This window comes from Anarhichas minor, unplaced genomic scaffold (assembly GCF_050575085.1).
Source record: "Anarhichas minor isolate MPS153535 unplaced genomic scaffold, ASM5057508v1 ptg000040l, whole genome shotgun sequence".
Taxonomy (NCBI): Eukaryota; Metazoa; Chordata; class Actinopteri; order Perciformes; family Anarhichadidae; genus Anarhichas; species Anarhichas minor.
The window spans coordinates 2,817,301-2,839,092 of NW_027466486.1; the positions used below are offsets into that span (position 1 = coordinate 2,817,301).

Genomic DNA, 21,792 nt, shown 5'->3' on the forward strand with positions numbered 1-21,792 from the left:
AGTCCAAAAATATTATAAAATTGTGATAAATGCTAATAAATGTTTCTAGAACCCAGGGTGTTGTCTTCAAATTGCATGTTTTGTTCGACCAAAATCAAAAAATGTTAATAACACAATTATATAAAAACAGAGAAAGGTGTCAAATCCTGAAATTTGAGAGGAACATGTGACATGTTTACGTGTTTAATGACTTTAAATTAAATTGAAGGCCAAAATTGTTCATTTTATGCCCATCAACAAATACACTAATTGAAAACTGTCCTTAAATGTCTGAGTTATATGTTTTAGTTCAGATACAAATCAGTGTTTGGCAATGAAACCCTTCAAACTCCAGTGCTCTTAAGAAGACACTAAAATGAACGACTGAACTCGTGCTGCAGACATGTTAAAGTCATCACATAGTTTGAAAACTTAAAGAATACATTAAAGAAAGTCGTGCTAAACAATAAAACCACATCAAAGTCACCAGCTCATCACATTTTAGGCTGGAATCAGCAAATGTTTGGTGTTTTTTTTGCTAGATAAATGACATGCATTAATAATCACCTATCTGTCCTCTCATTTCAATGATATTCTTCACCCTGCGCACAATCAACATTTGAACAAATCATTTTGGAGATTCCTGCATCTCTCACCAACTCATAACGCCTTTCTCCTCAGGCTATACAAGCTTTTATCCACCCAGATTACCAATTATTCGTTAGTCAGTGAGGGCAAGCAGAGTCTTGTGTTCTGTACAAACTTTATTAAATCTCTATAATATTCCAGGTTAGTTTATTTTTTCTTTACACAATTGCTTTTGTTATTTATCGTAACTATGAGTCAGTCAGTCTATACACTTTCTTATTGACCTTGTGTAAAAGTGTAAAACTTATTTCTCATCTCCTCTAATGAATATTTCCATCTTCCACATTGCAACAAAAGGATTAGTCTGTTATTTAAAAGAAATGAGACTTGAGAAGAAACATCGGAACTACTCACCGTGTTTAGTGGCTTTAAATGCGGTTACTTGGAGTCCAAAACCGCCGGTGGATCCTTGCGGAGGACCGTGCGTGTGACGCAGCAGGACTGACAGCTGGTTTCTCTCCGGGAGCTTTGACTTGAAGTCTGAAAAGTTGTGCAGTGGTCCTGGATATATGAGGAGGGTTATCTGGCTGCAACCCTTTGTCTCTCTCCCTGCCTCTCTCTCTCTCTCTCTTTCTCTAGATCTGTCTTGCGTCCAACAGGAAACCAACCAGGAGCAGCAACAGAAGAGAAAGTCCTCTCTGTTGAACCTCCTCCGCGGCGTCATAGGCGCGCTTTTTGTAACCAGCAGCTCCCGCGAGCCCCTCCTGACAGAGGTGGGGATCCTTCACGCGCAGTCTGTAATTTCAGCCTGTAAAAATAACAGTTAATCAACGTGGTCGTTTGTTGTAAGGTCCCCGTGAGCAAACGTCCTCCATGGTTTATTCCCACTTTGCTATATGTCATTATAATGTTCTCCCACTCTACATACGTCCATGTAATACCAGGGTAACCATCCAAAGACATCTCCTTTAAGCGTCTGGGTCTAATGCGAAAGGAAAGGTTGTAATTGTTAGCTGAAACGGGCCCCAAATGTTAAATTACTTTGTCAAAAGAAAAGATTGTGTTTGGTAGCACTCAATATGATGATTTCCTTGTTTACAGGTGTTCAAACAAGAGAATACACCTGAAAAAGTTGTTAGTTTTGCAGGTATTTAGACACAAACCAAAGTATTGGACAAAGTGAAATGTGTACCTGATGAGTAGGGCATCGGTTCACCAATAACTGCCCCACATTTTACAGCAATCCATTCACTAGTTGGTCAAATATTTTCATGAAAATCAAAGATTTTAGACCTAACAGAGGCGCTAGAGGAGAAGAGCTAAATCTGTAGGATTCATCCTCTGGGGACCATAAATGTTTGTACAAGATGTCAAGACAGTGGTGACCAACCATCAGGCATCGCCATTCCTGCAGCCGTGCGCTAGCGTGGCATTCAATAACTATGATAATTGCAAAATCAGCATTGTTTATCCCTTTTTAAATATTTTTCTTGGTAGATTCTTCCCTTTGACGTAAACTGGGTGTGCTAACTGCGCTAACAGTGCAATGCAACAGTGCTGAGAGAGCTAACAGTGTTTAACCTGAGCGGGAACTGGAGGGTTGGTGCTACGTGACGACACCGTCAGTCCGGATGGTGTTATAAGCTGCAACCGCCGCATGAGCACAGTGCACTGCGGCGACCATTAGCCAGTGCAACAACAGACAACACCTGCGCTAAAATGCACTTGGATCAGCTCCATTATGTAAACAAGACACAGAGAAGCTTGATTACAACACACACAGAATTCATTTTCTTTGTTTGCTGCTTTTCTAAAACCCCAAAAAATGTGGGTTAAATTTAAAAAAGCAAAAAACAAACAAACAAATTAAATCAATCCCTGAAGTTAAATCTTTCATTTTCTTTTCTAAATAATTTAAAAGACTGATCTCAAATACACAAAGGCTCTTTGAAGAATTTGGCAATTTAAATGTTTGAGAACAACATAGAAAAGTGATTATTTTGGGTTTTAAAGAGGAAACCGCCGCGGCCACTACCAAAGCTGTGTTTAAACGTCTGCCTATACCTTTCCCAAACAGATGTAACCCCTCCTCTCTCTTCTCTTTTGGGGGTGAGGTTTTAAACAACTGGCTTCTAAAAACGGACACACAAAACTGCTGAAATAGTGCAGCGTAATGTAGTTGTGGGCTGACATCTTGGGTGTAATGTGTACTTGTCTTCAGCTAACTTTCTACTGTTTCATTCATTCTTAAGTGTGTGTGAAAGAGCCAGAGAGCCACGCTGGCTCCAAAACGTTTTTCTTCACATGTGAATAAACCAAAGAAAAGGTTTAACGCCACCAAAACCTATTCAAGCCACATGTGTGTGTAAGGATTATGTTCCATCCTTAGGCCAGACTGCATGACTCAGTCAGTATAAATGTTTAAAATCACAGAACAGGTAACTAGAACCTTTCCAAAGGGAAAGAAAGTCCAAACGTATGTGAGTCCAAACACCACTCGAGTTCAATGGACTCAATGCACTTATTATAGATCTTGAATATTAAGATATTTATACATTTTGTCACGAAAGTGTAAACCCACATATAAAGGCGTTCAATATGATTCAATAATGGATTCAGGTTCAATGAACATCAAATCACAACCTTCGTCTTTATAGTCTTCAAGTCGTACGTGGTGCAAAAAGCCAACACGAGTGATTGTCAGTTTCAGAAATCCACTGAGCATTTATCGTTTATTGGAGTACATGAATAATACACTATTATCTAAGTGTAAAAGGAGGCCCCTTGAAGTCCCCAACTTTACAAGATTAAGAGTAGGGAGGGATGATCAGGTATTTTTAGCACTTTGACTCTACAAACACCAGAAATAGGAGGCCATCCGCCTCTCCTGGGCACTTCACAACTAAAAATAACAGATCATCAAATAAAATCTTTACCGGGGCAGTGCAGCCTGGCTTAGGCATGCTGTTGTTTCAATTATAGAAACCTAATGAGCACAATGCCTTTTGTAACCCCCCCCCTCCCCCTTTTTCAAACAGAGTCCACGTTTTCCCACATCTCTGGGAGACTTCCAGTTTTGATTCCTGGTCATTACGTCTAGCCGTGGCTTTAAACAGAGGCCCTAAGCCACAGGATTTAAGTTAACATTCAAATTACTAAGCTTTACATTCATCCCCTCCGAACCTAAAATGTACACACATGCAGACGGAAAAACACACTTTCTATATGTTAAAGAAAACAGCTGTGCCCAGTTTAGCCTTCATGCCCACCCAGTATTTAGAAATCTGCAACAAGCTGCTTTTTTTTTTCTTCTTCTCCATCCGCCGTGTCCAGTGTCGTTTCCCTCCAGGACTCCAGCAGGTCACATCCACCGTGGGCCGTGTCTTCATCCTCCTCGTGGGCCTTCAGAGCTGCCGACTGAGCTTCTGCGCCTGCCTCTCCTTTGCATTAAAGGCATGTTTTGTGTCCATGAGCTGTTCTATGATCTCCTTGGCCTCCTTCATCTCCACAGTGAGCTGGTTGTACTTCTCCACCAGCTCCTGGTTCTCTCTCCGGAGCTCCACCACCAGCTGGCTCAGCTCCTCGCTCTGCTTCCCGCAGTGCACCTTCAGCTGCTCCATCTCCGAGAGCGTCTCCTCCATGCGCTGCACCAGGCCCTCCAGCTTGTCCTTAGACATCTCTGAAATGTTTTATTCACCTTTTGCAGGGGTTTTTTCTTCTTCGTGTCTGAGCTTTAGCTCTTTTCTTCTGTGCCGTTGAGTGTCTGTGCTTGTTGCCAGCGATTATTGAAGTGTAATCCTCAATTCCTTACATGGAGCAGACATCCCTCCCATGCACAGTAATCCCCTTAGCAGAGCTATCCTGGGAAACCTGTAATGCTCAAGGTGTGACACACACACACACACACACACACACACACACACACACACACACACACACACACACACACACACACACACACACACACACAGTTTCCTGCTTAAGTCAACCCTATAAAGAGGATGCCAGTGATTGACAGGCTACGTCAGTTCACTCTGTAGTCCCATCAACTCGTCAGGGAACGAGCATAAAGGCCTACAAAGAAATGCAACGTCTAATTTCACATCTGCAAGGAAACAGAAACAGAAGGTTCAAATTTCTCTCAATGGGGATTCTTCGTCTTTGGGAAAGTCTAGAGATGGGGTTAATCTTTTTCTGGGAAAGGATCCCAAACAGCTTCAAGTGTTAGGTGTAAACTAATCTGAACAGAACAGGTGTCTGGAGTCAATGCAGGAGAAGCCTTATGGAATTAACCGTGTAGTTCCCTGGCCGAGCAGCAGGACCCACATGAGCTAGAAAAGAGGCCTCGCTCGGGGCTTGTTAGGTAAGTCACAGTATGAGGCTAAACATTCTGGGTAAACTGCCATACTGTGCCACTGTCCCAGCCGGCGGAGGCCAAACGGTCCCCATGGTGACAGCTAATGCGTCCAGCGCGCCAGGCAGAGCGCCAGCAGCGGGATACCAGCGCATCAGCACGCCGAGGAATGTCCACAATGTTCCCACCGTCTGCAGGGATGCTTTTGCGTCGATATCCGGGAGGGTTGAGAGCAGAGCAGAGGATGCAGGACAGACAACAGGAGTTTGTGAGAGATAAGTCCAGCTTTACAGAAGTAAAACGTCTCATCACACAGGTTCAAGTTCAACTATCCAGTGGTGGAAAGCAACTAGATGCATTTATTCAAGTACTGTACTAGTAGCACCATTTTTGAGGTGTTTGTACTTTGAGTATTTCCAGTTTCTGCAACTTTATACTTCTACTCCACTACAATTCAGAGCGAGATATTCTGACAGTGACTAGTGCATGTAATCAGTATATATATAATACTATCAATTATTACAGATTAAACTAATTTGAAAACATTGTAATGTTGTTTACAGATGTATGCATCAGTGGTAATGATCTAATAAGAACAACTCTAGCAGGCCCTAGTACTAGCACTAGAGTACTATCACTATTTAGCCTATTCTGCTAACAATATTTATGTACATTTACTTCGGTTCAGCACCGTTGAATAAAGAATTTGCAGAATATAAAAGACAATTGTGGTGGTACATTGTTGTACTGATACGCGTACTTAAGTCTCCATGCTAACTAGGAAGTAGTACAACATTAAGTTCAGCCAATAATTCGTGAAACTCCAGAGATTTACTATTTCACTCGCGAGAGGCCGAAACCTTGATGACATCATCCGTGTTATTTTAAGACATTATCAACTGTTGAATCCGTCAGACTCAATCAAAAAAACAAACCAAAAGAAGAGTACTACTTTCATTATTTATTAAAAAAAACAAAATCTGAATTGAATAACCTTGCATAACACACGTTATGCATGTGAAGGACAGAAAAAAGCCAGTCACCCAACACATTCCCTAAAAACAAAAACAAAAAAGTTTCAGGGCAAACTAAACCTCCTGGTTTCTTCTCTGAAAGCATGAAGAGCAACCAGCGCCGCTCGTCCTCCTCCATCCATCTGCATCGTCTCATATATGAGAAGCCAGAGTTTGGGTTCATACACATATCAATATTTCACAAAACCATTATTTAACCATTTTGCTTTGTTTTTAACTTGATTAAAATAGACAATTAAGCAAATACTGCTTGATAACTGGAGATTGTTTTCAAACTAGATTTACAGCTCCCTCATTCATCAGGACTCAGTGTTTTTATCTCAAAACATGCACATCATTTATGTCGAATTTCCTGATCTGTGAAGGAACCCCGTTAACGCTCACACTCATGTTTCAAAAAGTACAAAGTCCCTCTTATGCATTTCTAGAAAAAAAACACAACAGGTATCTGTGTATAGCTTGGAATGGAGCATAGTTCCAGACAGCACCAGGCGAGCGTCATGAGGGCAGCTAGAGCCTAAAGGTTCAGAGCTCGTGACCAGATGATCACAGGTTACAATCCCTGGACAGACTGGAAAACAAAAACTAATTAAATCTCAGTCAGGGAAGAGAACGAAAAGCACATTTCTGTCCCACAACAACAATAACAACAACAACTACTACTGAAATGCCCTTGAGCAAGGCACTGAACCTATGACTGCTCCAGCAGAACTGCTCAGTGGCTGACAGTACGTGACTGACACGGCAGGCAAGTCTCAGGTGTGAGTGTTGGTGGGAGCTTCCCTCCCTCTGCGAGGCTCCGACTTCAAATGTGATTTGACGTAAAATTAACGGCGGGAAACACGGTGACGAGTCAGTGTCACAGTTACACTCGTATCTTAACTCTAGAGACGATAAACGTGTCCTCTTTTTTCCCCCGTGAGAAAGATTCACACGCTCTAAACATCCCGCTCAGTGTAAATCTTTCAGGGTGTGAATCGCTCTCCGGCTTCAGAGTTTCGGTTCTCATGCGTCCAAAGTGGGAAAACAAAAGACGTCTTAACCATTCTTAACAGCGGTGAGGAAAGCACGTCTGGTGACTGACAGCTCAAACACAATCAAACTACACATTTACCGATCTATTATCAACATCATCGCAGAGTGTCCGTTAGTTTGACGAAGGCTTTTTAATCTTGGGTTTAGTTTTGGGAGGGGAGGGCGGCGGCAGCTCAGAAGTCGAAAAAAAAAAAAAAAAAATGAAGATGTTTGATGAAAGTCTTTGAACGGAGATTCAATGAAACGGTCTCCCCACGCTCAACAGCTACCACCGAGGTGTCCCTGAGCAAGGCACCTACTGTAAAGCCCCAGTTGTAGAGGGCTGTGATGGGCGACTCCCAGATATGATTCTGTGTGAACGGGACGCAGGGTGCTGCTGAGAAGAAGCAGACGAGCTCTTGTGAAAGCGCCCCTGGATAAATAAAAAGGTAAAACACTCCGACTAACTTCTCGGTTTGGATTGAGGCTGGTGATCGACGGTTTGAAGATGACTTCCCAGGCCGAGCGAGAAATGTCACTTCTTGGTTTAAAACCGAAATAAAATATCTAAGAACAGCTGTGGTGGGGAATACCCTCCCTCGGCGCCGGAAAGAAAAAAAGGCAAAACAAAAACGTGTGTCCCCATCATCGCGAGTTCTTAGGAGGGGCCCTTTGTTCCCCCGGCTGTCGTGTTGTTGGCCGGAGGGCTATGTGGGTGAGGGTTATCAGGGCAGCGGCCGGCTAAATGTAGAACTGGTGTAGCGCCAGCCTGTCCATGAAGGGCTGCACCAAGTTGTCTGTGGCGAAGTAGAAGACTAGGCCGAAACAAATGGAGATGGGCAGAGCGGGGAGCGCTTTCTTGAAGATGGCGAGGAGGATCAGAGTCAGACACAGGCCCTGCGGGGGCAGAGGAAGACACAATAAGACACAATAAAACACAAGAGGAAGTAGCACTTTGAAGAGATTGTGTACTAAACAAAATCAGCCCTGAGGGGGGGAAGGAAGAGAAAAATAAACGGCCTGTTATACAATCAAGTGGTTGGCGTAAAGCGGGGTTAGATATTGTGCTGAGAGACAGAGGAGAGGTTTGCGGTGACACCAAAATAAGCAGCTGCGGTCACTCACGATGAGGATGGCTACGAAGCAGGCGAGCGTGGTGTTCCAGTCGCCGCTGGCTGTGGCCGAGGCCTTTCCCACCAGCATGCTGTAGAAGATGAAGTCTCCAAGGCCCAACTTGACGCCCCCTGAGAACACGGGAGGACACCACATTCAGGGTGGAGTCAATTCAGACACGAGATTCGCCTCGGCTCCACGCCCTCCAACCCCCATAGAAATCTTTTCTCGACTGTAATTACTGTACAAACAAGAGCTCCGACCCCATATTTACCCAAGCTTTAACTCCCAGAAAGAGCTCGGACGTGAAACCTAGCAATTTCCATGAATAATCGCTTCCTAATGTGCTTCGACTAAAAACAGTCTAGGGCCAAACATGTTGTCGCAGTCACATACGCACTAATTTCACAGAAAGGGGAACACATGAAAGCATTCCCAAAATGTTTTATGTGTTTTGAAGAAAAGTGAACTGAAAGATGATGATTACACACCGAGTCAGACGATCTGGGGATTCACAAGTTTGAATTACAGAGCTCGGCTTCGTATTAGGGCTGTGAGGAACATCTAAACGCATCATAATGTAGTTATTACCCTCGTGTTGGATGGTGTAACAATACACGACACTGATGATAATGCTGGATTTCTAGTGTATGAAGACATTTATGGACAGAAGCACAAATGTATAGGAAAATTACTAAAATAAAGCTTTAATATTCCATGTTATATATTTGTACTCACTCTCCTCATCGTCGTCTTCAACAGGAGGGCGATCGGAGGGCAGCTCCTGGACCTCCCGTCTGGTCTCGTCGGTGGTCTGGAGCGGGCCCAGCTGGTGCTGCTGCTGGTTGACCCACGACGGGTTGAAGCCTCCGTCGTCTGACAGAGTGGTGGGAGCCGGAGACGCCACGGCTGCAGACAGGTGACACCAGTTAGACGGAACAACGAGGTTTAAGAAGCTAACCGCTCTGGGACCAGATCACTTTGACCACACGCTCACCTTCTGGAGCTTCTTGTTGAGGCGCCGCCGCTTCTGTCGAGTTCCTTTTTGGTGGCCATTCGGTGTCGGCCATGTTGACGATCCACACCATTGTAGCTGTGGAAGGAGTCAGAGAGTCAACATATTGAAGGTTTTATTATTTGTGTTACAAACAGAATGCAAGAAAAATAAATCCCTCCCCAAAAAAAAGTGTGCTTGCTTCTACTACAATTAAACGGCCACTTCAACTTCTTTCAGTGCTTCTGTTTCAACCTCCAATTCAACTCATCTGAGGACTCTGAATCTTTTGAAGTTCAAACATTTGAAACAGCTGAAATGACTTTTGACATATGTATATATTTATGGCGGTATCCTCCAACTTAGACCGTGAGTTGAAGTAGGAGTTGAGGTGTCATTACTGCACTGAAAGAAGATGAAGCGTCAATTAAAGAGTATATGCTGAGAGGAGTTTAAGAGTCGATTGAATTGAAAGCCCTGAGAGCATTTTAGACGTCTGAAAGGAGGTGACGGGTCAGTTAAAGCCTCAGAGTGATATTCTAAGTGTAAAAACATTGAGCAGTAGAAATGTCAGATGAATGGAGTTGAAGTGTCATTTCAAGTGACCGCACTAAAGGTCATTGAAGTGTCCGATGAAGTGAAAGTGCTGAAATAAGATGAGTTGACAAGTGAAGGTGCTGAAAACGTTTAAAGAGTCACTTAAAGTGAACATGCTGAATAGAGCTGAAGTCAAAGCACTGAGAAGTCAGTTGTTCCAACCACTGGGGAATCAAAGTGAAAGCACTTTTTTTTAGCACTGATAGAAGTTGAAGTGGAGATTTAATGGAGAGCACTGAAGCGTTTAAGCAAGAGTTAAATGCTGACAGGAGTGGATTTGTCAGTTTAAAGTGAAAGTACTGAAAATAAATGATGTGTCAGCACAGTTTACTTAAAGGAGTTGAAGCCTCACTTGTAAGTGAGGACTTTTAAGCACTGATAGAAGTTGAAGTGGCAGATTAATGGGAAAGCAATTTTAGCGTCTTTATGTTTTCTTTAAAACTGGCGTTTAATTTCCCCACCTCTGTTTTATTACAATAAAACGTTATGAATACAATCAGTGTCCGTCTTACAGGAGTAGATGAGAGCTGGAAAGATGGGCTCGTTCCTCTCCTGAGCCGTCTCCACCAGCATCCTCAGAGGCCCTTTGGGACAGAGCACCGCTAACAGATCTGTGAGAGGAGAGAGAAGCCAGACGAGTTAGTCTCCGAACAGAGCGCTCTGTGAGAGACCAAACACAGCTCTCTGACGGCGACATGACATCTGTGATGACAAGAAGCAGACTGCAGGGAAACAGAGATCCGGTCCACATGTTTCATCCCTCTTTGTTCTCTAAAGGGTTTTCTTCCACGAACAATTAAATACGTGCGCTGATCGAATCACTGCGATCTAGGATCTATTTCCACTAAACTCCAGTCGCCAGATATTTCTTCGTGGAAAAGGAATGTCCCTGCCATTTCAATTAGAAACTCATGGTAATGCGACATCATTTCAATATGTCTTTGTCCCTGATGGCCGGTGTGCACCTTCTTCTGGAAGATAAGCAGATCATTGTGCTGCATTTGTACACCTCAAACATAAGGCACTAAATAACATGTTCAAAAGGTAAAAAGTTCATCTTTCTTCTTAAAAAGAGCAGAAGAGAGCGGAGGATTTACCGTAGACGGATATGGCGGCTAATATGAGCCAGGCGGTCCACTCTGGCAGGTACTTGATGAAAACCAGGGCCATGAGGGCGCTGATCATGATGAGGTAGGCCTGCTGGAGCCGCAGCGGTCCTGTCCAGTGAATACACATCATGCCCACCACTCCGAAGTTCCAAATTATTATCGCCAGGGTGAAGTAGTCCATCGCCAAATTGTAGGTCTTGAAAACCTCTCTGACAGAGCAGAGACAACGACAAACATCATTGTTGAGAAATAAACGACGCCACATTTTACGAGAGTGTGTGTGGGAACCTTGGAAGACGAGATAACATGTTTATGGCTTACTTGAGGTAGATGAAGGAGAAGAAGAACAGCATGAGGAGGGAGGAGAGGAAGAGCCAGCCTTGGATCACCTGTGAACGCAAAGATCAGAGTCGTGGAGATTTCATGTTTCAGCAGATCAGTACATGCAAATACTTAATAGTGTCTGTTTCAAACTACCTGGGCAACCAGGTGGGGTGGAGTTACAACAACGGGAAAACACAACAAGCATCCATTACACTTATCTTTTACACTGAGGACAGTGTATTTATTTTACAGACTGTTGACAGCTTGTTGCAGCAATTTGTCAAGAACAACTTTCACACATCTGTCATTCTCAACACTGTCTCTTCTCACAGCAGACGTTTTTTACATGACAGGAAGAAAAACCACACGTAGATGGAGCTAATAATACTAGCATTGGCTCCGTTACAATAACGTGACCCGGTAAACCATTACATTGTGCCAACATGCAGAGAGAACAGGGTGTTAGAACACACCTAAGTGTAATGAAGCCATTTTAATGGCAGGTACAGCTGTGTTCGGCAAGTCCAAACCTCGAATGATTGAGAGGGAAACACCCTGGCTGTGTTTGAAATCACTCCGCATTGTACTGCATGCAGGCAACATGTGCTTCTTCCTACCATAACGAGTCAAAATGTCTGCTGTGAAAAGGCCGTTTGAACCTAGTTCAAACAAACAAACACTGGTATGTTCTACGGCTGAGGTGTGCAGTGAATGGGACTGCAGCATGCGACAGGTTCCGGCATGTACCTTGTAGCAGCGGTACTTGTACAACAGCACCAGCACCAGAGTCATGACGATGATCACGGTGATCATGATGGTGGCGTTCAGGATGGAGTTGAGGGCTCTCTCTCCGACCGTGTCTGTGTCTTCAGGGAACGGTGTGTAGATCCTGTGAGGAGACACACAGCTCAGTCCAAACCGCAAAGAATAGAATGTATAATGAATGCAATAAAGAAAATACTGGGCTTCTTGTCAGAGCTGGTTCTTAGTGAGCTTTATGTATACAGCGCCGAGTCATAACAGAAATGATCTCAGGGCACTTTTCCTACAGAGCAGGTCTAGAGCGCTCTCTTCATAATGTAATAGAAGCTTGCTGTTATTTCAGGGAGGTGAGGTTGCTTTGGAGAAGATATAAAATGTTTAAGAGCCCTCAGCCAGATTCAGACTCTGCTTTAATGATCTCATGCAATTACAGTACTGTCTTTGTATTCCAACCATGCAGGTGTGACATATGCATTGCATTAACTCCACCTAGTGGCTCAGCGGCTGTACTGCATTTAATTCAAACACCAGATCTAAATGAGCTTTGGATCCTTCTACTAAAGAGTTATAACACTCACAATCTTTGGCCGTCATTCTGGGTGTAGAAGCTGACGGACTTTATGGTGGCCACGACCACCACCATGCAGAGGGTCACGGGAACGAACAGCATGATGACGTGCTTCGCTCCGTATTTCAGGGTCAACTCTTCGTCCTCGTCCTCCTCGGTCTCCACCACACGGGGAGGCCTAGCAGTGGGGGGCTGTCCGTTCTGCTCCGGGCCGCTACTATTGCCACCTCCACCATCGCCTCCTCCTCCTCCAGCTCCAGCTCCTCCTCCTCCTCCTCCAGCTCCTGAGCCTCCTCTGGACCGGGCTCTGGTCCCCGCAGCCTCCTGTGGCTGCTGGGTGGGTTCATAGGCCACATTGGTCTCCTGCTCATCCTGAATGTCGAGAGGAATCACTTTATTTATATGCTAGGAATTTGTAATATAATACATACAAACATTAATTAGATTACAGTTCAAAACATGCAGATAGTAGACCGAGCAGAGCACACACAACTCAGGGATGTCTCAGAGTCAACACGAACATGCCTGTTGATCAAATATTCCATCTCGGCGTGGTCCAATAATCCACAGCAATGATAATCTATGAGTAATTAAATGGTCTAAAACATACAGTAAGACACAGAGTACATAGTAGCTGTGATGCAGGTTCAATCTGTGTCACTGCTCAATTGTAAAAATATACTTTTTACAATTATGAAAGCACTTGCAAATCACAAGGTACTACAAAATGTAAGCCATACTTTGGTGTTCTTTTTTTTTTTTTCCCCTTTTGACTTTTTTTTTTTTTTTCTATGAACAAAATGTACCAAAACACTGGCAATGAGGAAGATCATGATGACAATAAATATTAAACTAAATTCAAATGACCCCCCCCATGTTTTCAGTCACTCCCTACTGTGAACTATCTAATAAAAGGGGAAAGACTGAATTTAAAATAATAAAAAAAAGATCAATCTTGCAATTAAGATATTTTTGAAGTATTTTTGGGGCTTTTAAAGCTTTTATTTGAGACTAGATAATATGGAGATGACAAGAAGTTGTTGGTGAGAGATCAGGAGTGGTGTGCAACAAAAGACACCCAGCCGGGAGCCAATTTCACCAAATTTGCCAAAGTGCAATCTGTGATTTGCAACACAAGATCATTTCTTGTTTCTCTCATTTCGATCAATTTCACTAAAACAAAAAGCCATACTTGTGACTCACACATGAGCACGCAGGAGCATTCTTGGACTCGCAAATTTACCAATTTGTTTCATTTGTGAATCGTGATGGTGCCACAATTTGTGTTAGCGGTTCTTGCGGACAATGTTCGCTTTTATGAAATGAGCCCCAGACTCAAAACAGGGACATCGTGGTTCACAGTGTGGTTCACAGTCGGCCCCTTAATCAATCTCGACTATAAATTCTATCTTCAGAGACCATGTGAGCTTGAGAAACCAGAGGTCTTTCTGAAAGTCTGACACTAGAATTTGCCACAGAAGTAGTCTAAATCTATCTTTCCTCGCCTATCTTTCTGTAGAGCTTGTGGTGTCAACAAGACCATCATATTATCAGATGAAACACTCAGCTCAAGCGTTTTAAATTGTATTTATTGGCAAAAAATTATAGAAATTAAACGAGCGTTTAAGCAAAGTGTTTACAGACAATCCATGTTTGTATTTGATGCTCACTTGATCAGTTCCTCCAAGGGTTACAACACTGCACTCGTTTCCACTCACCCAGAGGATGTGTCTCGTCAGGACTAAATAAAAATGCAAATCAAAGAGACTGTGTGAACTAAAGCAGTTCAGGCCAGTCAAGACATGCGGCAGCACCAGACATGAAGCAACCTCAGCGGGTACACGGAGACGGCTGTGAACGGTGAAAGCCGCCTCCGCTCTTAAACGTGCGGCTGTATAAAACGACCCCACTGTGTGCTACACCACAGTCAGGATCATTCATTTCTACAGCACAACGGTGTTTCTCAGTCCAGGGAATAAGGACACGAGGACACAAGAGATATAGACTACTCTACTGAATTTGTGTTGTATTAACTAAGGGTTGGGATACTGTAGTAATGTATTAAACTAAACGTGTCATACTGGCTTGACTGAGCTGTCTGACCTCATTGATGACCTAGCTGATATTTTACTGACCATAATATGCAGTTCAAAGACAGAGAAACGTTGCTGACATCTGTTATGGGGTAAACAAGGCTTATGGGTGTAAAGTTGCCTGTGACAGTAAAAGGAGACTTTGACTACTCGACTAGGCCACGCCTTTGATTACAGTAAGAGACAAATGCAGACAGCAAAGTAGAACGCTGGCATTCTCCTTCCTCATTCAGAGGTCTGTGTGAGGCATCACACACACTGCGGAGGAAACAGACGACTCTTTCATCACTGACTAGTCAGCCATTTCCCAATCGATCGACACGGATAGACACAGATGCTCTGCTCCCATTCTTTCATACTGACCATATTGTTTTTGATATCTTCTACATTGTTCGCCATGGTTGGCTCGGCAGACACTTGTCCTCACATGCAAACCAACTTCTTTTGCCCTGATGAAAGAGAAAAGGAGACAATATTCAGTTTAAAGCACAGGAGATGAGTACAACAAGTATATCAGTGACAGCAATGAATAAAATCGGGTGTTTCCTATGTTGTCCAGATTACAAAGCCCTGTGGACTATTTTCTTAATGTTTGCAATAAAATATATCATCAGGCATCATTATATTTACATTAAAATGACAAATACAGATCAGAAGTGAGATTGGAGATGTAACGTTCACGGGAAATAATAAATAATTATTATCTGGTGAACTATTGACTGTTAATTAGGATTTATAACTAACGTTTCTTGGTAACTACTTGAAAGCTCGCTGGCGGTAACATTAATTAAATAACTGGTTTATTACTCATAGAGGTATTTCATCATTAGAGAACGGCTAAAATGGCTAGTTAGCCAATAATGGCACATAACGGCAGAGCAGGCAGCGGCCGCGCTGGGTGGCTAACAGCTACATTAATTGCATTGCTCAAACTAAATATGGTTCCTGGATAGCGGGTTTAAAATAAGTAAACTCACCTACTGTGAACGACAGCTAATTTCCTCGATTTTGGTATTCAAGTGTGTTCTGAAGCAGGTTTAAAACCCGGGCGCTTTCTCCTCTTTTTTGTTCCTGTCTTCACACAGAACATCCGGTCGCTTCTGTAAACTACTTCCGGTTCTCTCTATTCACTCGGGGAGCGTTCAGGATCAAAACGTTGTCGGAGATTTGTTTTTTTATTTTGTTTACACTAGAACACTATTGGTGGTCTAACGATATATAAATATATTTTTTTCGATTCAATGTTCGCTTTCAGACACCGCAGACAAAAAAACAAATTGCGACAAAAAGCAGAAAAAACGGAAGTTGGCAAGTTGTTCTTCCGGTGTCACAGGTCAACTCGTCCGCGAAGAAGCACGGATCCAAAAAAATCGACGGACACCGACTGGAAAAAACAATTAAAATCATGGTTAGTACGTCGTGATACACAGTTTATACTACGCGTGTTTGTGTATTCATTAATACCATTAGCACTCAAAGCCGTGTGTCGGTTTTATTTCAGCGGATTGGGTGTTTTGATAGCTCTCTGCTAACGTTAGCATGAATGTGCGGACGTTTACAGTCGAGCAGCTGCAACCTGACGGACCGACTCGGACAAATAAAACACAGATGTCCGCTAAGCCCGTAGCTATGAGTTTTTTTTGTTATTTAAACCTCTGCACTACTTATTTATCGCTTCAAGTCGATGTTGGCTAACACAACTAGTCTACATAAACGTTCAGCTGTAGGCTCAGGGTTTGCATAGTATTTGATTTAAGACTTCTTTGGCTTTTGTAAAAAAGAAAAAAAAACGTTTTTGTTTAATGGCTGCAAACTGATTATCTTAGAAATAAAGCTACATGTTAACATAGAGATATTACAACTAAATAAGACTAAGTGAGACTTATTAACTACTTAACTGCTAATATTCCTCCATCATACCTTAAACATCATGACAATCAGCCATCATTAGTTTACTAATCTTTCAACTGGTTAGTGTGTACAAACATCTCAAACTACTATGTTTATATTGACATAATATGGAGTAAAACAAGCAGGTCACACCTGTGAATGTCCGTTTCATTATTTGACCGTGTGACACATTTGCTGTCACACCTGGAAGCAAGACAACCAAATTAATCTGCCGTCCCTCCAGGACCTGTTCGCTTCAAGGACCCTGAAGTGAGCACGAAAGATTGTAGCCGACCCCTCTCACCCTGGACATGATCTGTTTGTGCCCCTTCCATCTGGCAGGAGGCTGCGGTCCATCAGAACCAAGACCTCACGCCACACAAACAGTTTCTTCCCGTCCGCAGTCGGGCTCGTTAACAAAGCCCGGGTCCCCCACTGACTGTCATCCCCAGGACATTTCCTTCTGGGCTCTCCCCTGCACATCCCTGTTTCTTTATTTAAACACTCTCGTCACTTTTAACATTTCACTTACACTTCACTTGTTTTACAGTCCTGTTATCTGTTTTGTTGTGCACTTTATTTTATATTTTATTGTAAATTTAATATGTTTCTATTTCTCGCACTGTGTTGATTGCTGATAGTTTAATGTTATTGTTAAATGTTACGCACCAACCGCCACGACAAATTCCTTGTAGGTGAAAACTTCCGTGGCAATAAATGGTTCTGATTCTGATTGTATGCATCTCTTTTTTTGTTTTTTCCCAGTCTCACACCATTCTGCTGGTGCAGCCCACCAAGAGGCCAGAGGGAAGGACGTACGCCGATTATGAATCTGTCAACGAGTGCATGGAAGGTAAGCTGATGGATTCCTCATGCTCTGTTCTGAGGGACACTCGTACTACTTGTACATGTCTTCCCTGCATGGGTGCTGCATGTCCCTCTATTGCAACACTAGCACTTGTCAGTTACAGGCATGCACTTTATTCCCTGTCTTTTAAAGTCGCAATGGCAATCTTACTGTAAAATTTCCATTCTAGCGTGAGTCTGTTACAGTGAAGAGTTGACTTGTATCTGTTTATATTCACCATTGACATGAATGCAGTTTGTCTATATGAACATCAGGAAATTATTTTAATTCTGGGTAAGATGGTATAAATAAACCACTCACCATTATTCTCATTACTGCTAACAGATATTCACAAATATTACAAATCTAGCAGTACTTAATTTAAAGCTGTTTGTGAGCAGCTGTCAAGCTTATGTAATATGAAAGATGAAAGTTAACAAACTATCAATATTAAGACAAAATGATATGAAATGCCTCAGATGTAATAATTATTGGTTATACACATTGTCATCAATATAATATAGAATCTGCCTGATCATAGATTTTAAACTACATTTGTCATATATATATATATCTATATATATCTATATCTATATATCATGTTTCATATCAATGAGTATAATTTACTGGATCTTCTGTCTCCTGCACAGGTGTGTGCAAGATGTACGAGGAGCATTTAAAGAGAATGAACCCCAACAGTCCGTCGATAACATACGACATCAGCCAGCTGTTCGACTTCATCGATGACCTGGCCGACCTCAGCTGCTTGGTGTAAGTTTGACAAGGAAACTAACTAATGACATGAACGATTTAGAAAACACTGTCACGAGTTGTTGTGTGTAATACACGTGTCGTAATTTAAATGGTGCCCCCGACCGTTTCCACTTATTGTATTTTAATAGGAGTCATGAAGATGGTTACATTTTACAAAAGGTCCTCCATTATTAGTCAAAACGAATGCTCTGCATTTTGTACAGAAGCACACTTTTTAGTTACATTTCCTCACAGGATGACAAAGTAATAAGTATAAATGATATCTTAGAGGTTTAAAGTCTCTCACTTCACATCGAGGGTTCACCATGTGGGCCGTCCCAGACCAGAAGTTCACTTACAATCCTCTGACGGCATTATGGTCCTAAACAGGAGCACACATGCAGTACAGTTAAAGTTAGGTGTCAATAGTGAAATATATTAAATTAAGTTGTGCACATAAATCTTTGCTCCATTGTCATTGCAGCGCATTTTGTGTACTAATAAAATAGGAACATATTTTATGTGCGCGCATCAGTTTTAAAAATTATACAATCTACACAGTTTGCAGGGAAATGTCACATAAGACAACAGCAGGCTGAGCCGTGTGTTTATCAGTATCCATGCTTTATCATATTGTTCAAACATATGATGTCTTGGGGAGGATAAACCCCTCGTAATGTACCATCAGGTTCTTATTATTGTTACAATGATGCAGAATATCGCTCTCGTAGAGATGTAGAACAAGCCAGGATTCAGCCTGGACTCCCGTTAGGCCCATCCATCCAAACGAGCAAACAGAAGCGTCTCATTAGAGAAACTGAGCTTCCAGAGCAAAAAGAAACCTGAAACTGAATCTAGTTTTTCATGTCTGTCTCAGGTATCGGGCCGACACACAGACGTACCAGCCGTACAACAAGGACTGGATCAAAGAGAAGATCTACGTGCTGCTCCGCCGCCAGGCCCAGCAGGCCGCAAAGTGAAGTCTCTGACGAGGGGGGGGTCCAATATGATTTACGATCTGCAACTTGCGTTCAAATGGTTTGAGTAACTTGTTCTAAGAAGTTTTTGACAACTTTTGTTGTTTTGTTTTTTTACTCATCAAGGGGGGGGTGTTTTAATGTTTGCCTTATTAATAAAGTTTCCTTAAAAAACGTTTCTGAATTAAGTTTCTCTTTTTCCTAAAATAAATGAAAGATTTCTTTTTTTAAAATAGCTGTGCCTTGTAAGAATTAAATTATCCTTCCATCGGTTTCTGTTTTTTTATTGTTTCATTCCTCATTTCTGTATTTATTTTAATTTTTTATTCTGTCACCTCTACTGTCGACTGCAGAAAAGTGGTACGAATGATAAGTTTGTTTTGCAGCCTCGCTCAAGGTAATTTCCACAGTTTTTGAAAACGAGCATTTTGAAATATCGAGCATTTTATTTTACTACCTTGATAAATTATTTCCAGTTTCCTGGAAATTTAACCTAAAGCATGAAATGTTCCTCCCTCCACATTTTCCTTTCTGTTCTGTCTTTTCTCCTTTTGCTCTTTTCTTATTTGGCCCTCCTCAGACCGTGTGCTGTTGACTGTAAAGTGTTACTGAGGATGTTAATTTGCTTTGGTGTCGTGCACATTTCCTCATTTTTCAATCAATACAGCGGCAAACGAGCGTGTTTCAAAATATTGATTTGGATTTATTCTAACTGTCCCTTGGAAGAATGCTTTTTGGTTCCTGGACGTTCAAAACTGACGGTGTGAGAATGAGATTCAAAATTAAATTCTTTCTTCCTTTGGTTTCAGTCCTGTCTCTTCTCTTGTTTTTACTTTAGCAATTTTTTGATTTTTCTTTCACCCTTTCTTCCTCTTTGACAGTTAAGTGCCGACTACAGAAACTTGTTCAGGATGTGAATATTCTTTGCAGTTTTCCCTCAATACAGTGAAAAATAAGCAAAATAATTTGGGAATCTTGTTTCTTTTTTATAATTGCCTGGAAAAAATATATTTGTTTTCCGTCCTGACTTCTCATTTTGTTTTTTAAAGTGGTTACTGTAAAAAAGTGCTTAGTTGGCTTTATCTAGTGCACATAATCCTCCCTTTAACACTGATAAAGTGGTAGATTGCCTGGAAATATTTGGTTTGCTGAGCTTTCCAAATAGATGAGACTTGTGGGATTAACATTTCAAATGTATTTATTTTTCTTCCCGAGCTGCCTTTTCTCGCTTAATTCTTATTTCCTGATTAATATATTATTTCTCATTCCTATGTCTTTTTTCCCCACCAAGCAGTTTATAGTAAAGTGTTATTTAGGATGATAATGTGCTCCAAATGGTAATTTCCTCCTTTAGGCATGCAGTACAGTGGCAAATTAGCACAGTCTCTAAATATTGATTTATTTTTTATTTTTACCACCCTCCCTGAGAAAGTATTCTCAGTTCTCTAGAGAAAATCAATAAAATGTAGGCAAATAAAACATCTGTATCGGGGATGAAAGAGCTCCACACACACACACACACACACACACACACACAGACTGAAGTGCGGGGACATGTGCGGAGTGTGAGCCGCCTGACGCAGCGCAGGAGGCGGCCAGCGTCCTCTCCTGAATCTGGATCTCTCTCTCCAGCCAGTTGTATTTATTCTCTCCCTCTCCCTCTCTCTCTCCACCTTTGTGTTGTGATCGGCTCTCCCAGTCTGTTTCTCACACCCACTCCGGTACCCCCCCCCCCCCCTCCCCTCTCTCTCTCCACACCCCTACCCTACCCCATCCACCACCCCCTCTCCTCCTTTTAGCATCTGAAAAGACCACTGAGTGAGAATCGATGGCGCAGAGGCCCGCTTGACAGGACAATAAACCACAAAGAAGGGGTGAGTTTTTTTTCTCTCCCTCCTCTTGGTTGTTTTTTTTTTTTGTTGAATTGCGGAATTACTCTAATGGCACACCGATAAGGGAATCGCTCGGGGCTGGCAGCGTGGAAATGATATTTTAACACAAGGCATCTTTTGTTACCGCGATATGATTTACAGCAGGCGTCAGCTGCCGTGGTCCCGCTCAGGGAGGAGGACAAATAATAATAATAAATAAAAAAATAATAAATAAAATCAGAAAAACACCACAAGGAGCAAACAGCGGCTCCGCGTCCTTCATCGTCTGGGACATTCATTTCACATGGACACACATTCACCTTACGTAACCTGCGAAACGCATCAGTGGATCCCGGTCCTGTTGTCGCCGGAGAATAGCATGCACTTGCCGCTGCAGGTTTAGATGAGGGTCGTCTGCCTGGATTTCATTGGGCGATGCGGTACCTCGAGGGTGTTAATGCGGTTGTCGTGTTGTAAACAAAATAATAATGTCAGCGGGATCGGAGAGGGAGGTTTGTCTTGTTTATTTAAAAAAAAAAAAAAAGGTACCTCCCCTGGAAACTGAGCGCGAGGCAGTGAGTAATGTTATAATTGGCTTGAACTGTTCCGAGCTTTTTCCTCCACATCGCCTCTTGTTTCTCTCTCTCAGCCATGAGGACAGGACGAGTCACATCCAAGACGCAGGGGGAGCCGTCTATTTACAGCCGAGGCGTTCATGCCTGCGATATACACAACAATAGCTTCCATTTTTCCCTCCTCATCGGCATCAAGCAATAATCAATGCGATTATTGGTAAAGATTCGGTCCCCCCCCTCCAGTTTGTCCGATCACACCAGCAGCAGCGCTGCTCAGCCGGAGGAGAAAACTGATGAATCATGTATTGATCTTGTGTCTCACCGCTGAGATGAGAATGTGTTCTGGCTGC

The 21,792-nt window shown here is 42.4% G+C and overlaps 2 protein-coding genes across 4 annotated transcripts; one reads left to right on the forward strand and one right to left on the reverse strand.

Annotated features, from left to right (window-relative positions):
• Nucleotides 1–5,869: 5,869 nt before the first annotated feature.
• Nucleotides 5,870–15,624, reverse strand: psen1 (presenilin 1). 2 transcript variants are annotated; one of them, XM_076107942.1, is made up of 11 exons: nt 15,507–15,624; nt 14,893–14,978; nt 12,447–12,808; nt 11,854–11,995; nt 11,104–11,171; nt 10,771–10,991; nt 10,186–10,284; nt 9,080–9,175; nt 8,821–8,991; nt 8,095–8,213; nt 5,870–7,866 (listed from the first exon to the last, which is right to left on the reverse strand). In XM_076107942.1, the coding sequence occupies exons 2-11, from the start codon at nt 14,926–14,928 to the stop codon at nt 7,711–7,713; spliced, it is 1,470 nt and encodes a 489-aa protein (XP_075964057.1). In that variant the 5' UTR covers nt 14,929–14,978; nt 15,507–15,624; the 3' UTR covers nt 5,870–7,710. The 2 variants fall into 2 exon arrangements, with proteins under 2 accessions (XP_075964057.1, XP_075964058.1); XM_076107943.1 differs by having other exon boundaries at nt 15,511–15,623.
• Nucleotides 15,625–15,827: 203 nt separating this feature from the next.
• LOC142968462 (enhancer of rudimentary homolog) lies at nt 15,828–19,172 on the forward strand. Of its 2 annotated transcripts, XM_076108329.1 has the most exons (5): nt 15,845–15,937; nt 16,031–16,152; nt 17,185–17,272; nt 17,917–18,037; nt 18,897–19,172. In XM_076108329.1, the coding sequence occupies exons 2-5, from the start codon at nt 16,069–16,071 to the stop codon at nt 18,997–18,999; spliced, it is 396 nt and encodes a 131-aa protein (XP_075964444.1). In that variant the 5' UTR covers nt 15,845–15,937; nt 16,031–16,068; the 3' UTR covers nt 19,000–19,172. The 2 variants fall into 2 exon arrangements, with proteins under 2 accessions (XP_075964445.1, XP_075964444.1); XM_076108330.1 differs by lacking the exon at nt 16,031–16,152 and having other exon boundaries at nt 15,828–15,937.
• The last annotated feature ends 2,620 nt before the right edge of the window (nt 19,173–21,792 follow it).

Coding starts and splice junctions, on each gene's coding strand:
- psen1 (XM_076107942.1), bottom strand. CDS start 14,928: ATGGCGAACAATGTAGAAGATATCAAAAACAATATG. Junction 10,992..11,103: donor TTCTCCTTCATCTACCTCAA/GTAAGCCATAAA, acceptor CTGCTCTGTCAG/AGAGGTTTTCAAGACCTACA. Junction 8,214..8,820: donor TGAAGACGACGATGAGGAGA/GTGAGTACAAAT, acceptor CCGTGTTCTCAG/GGGGCGTCAAGTTGGGCCTT.
- LOC142968462 (XM_076108329.1), top strand. CDS start 16,069: ATGAATGTGCGGACGTTTACAGTCGAGCAGCTGCAACCTGACGGACCG. Junction 17,273..17,916: donor TGTCAACGAGTGCATGGAAG/GTAAGCTGATGG, acceptor TCTCCTGCACAG/GTGTGTGCAAGATGTACGAG. Junction 18,038..18,896: donor GCCGACCTCAGCTGCTTGGT/GTAAGTTTGACA, acceptor TGTCTGTCTCAG/GTATCGGGCCGACACACAGA.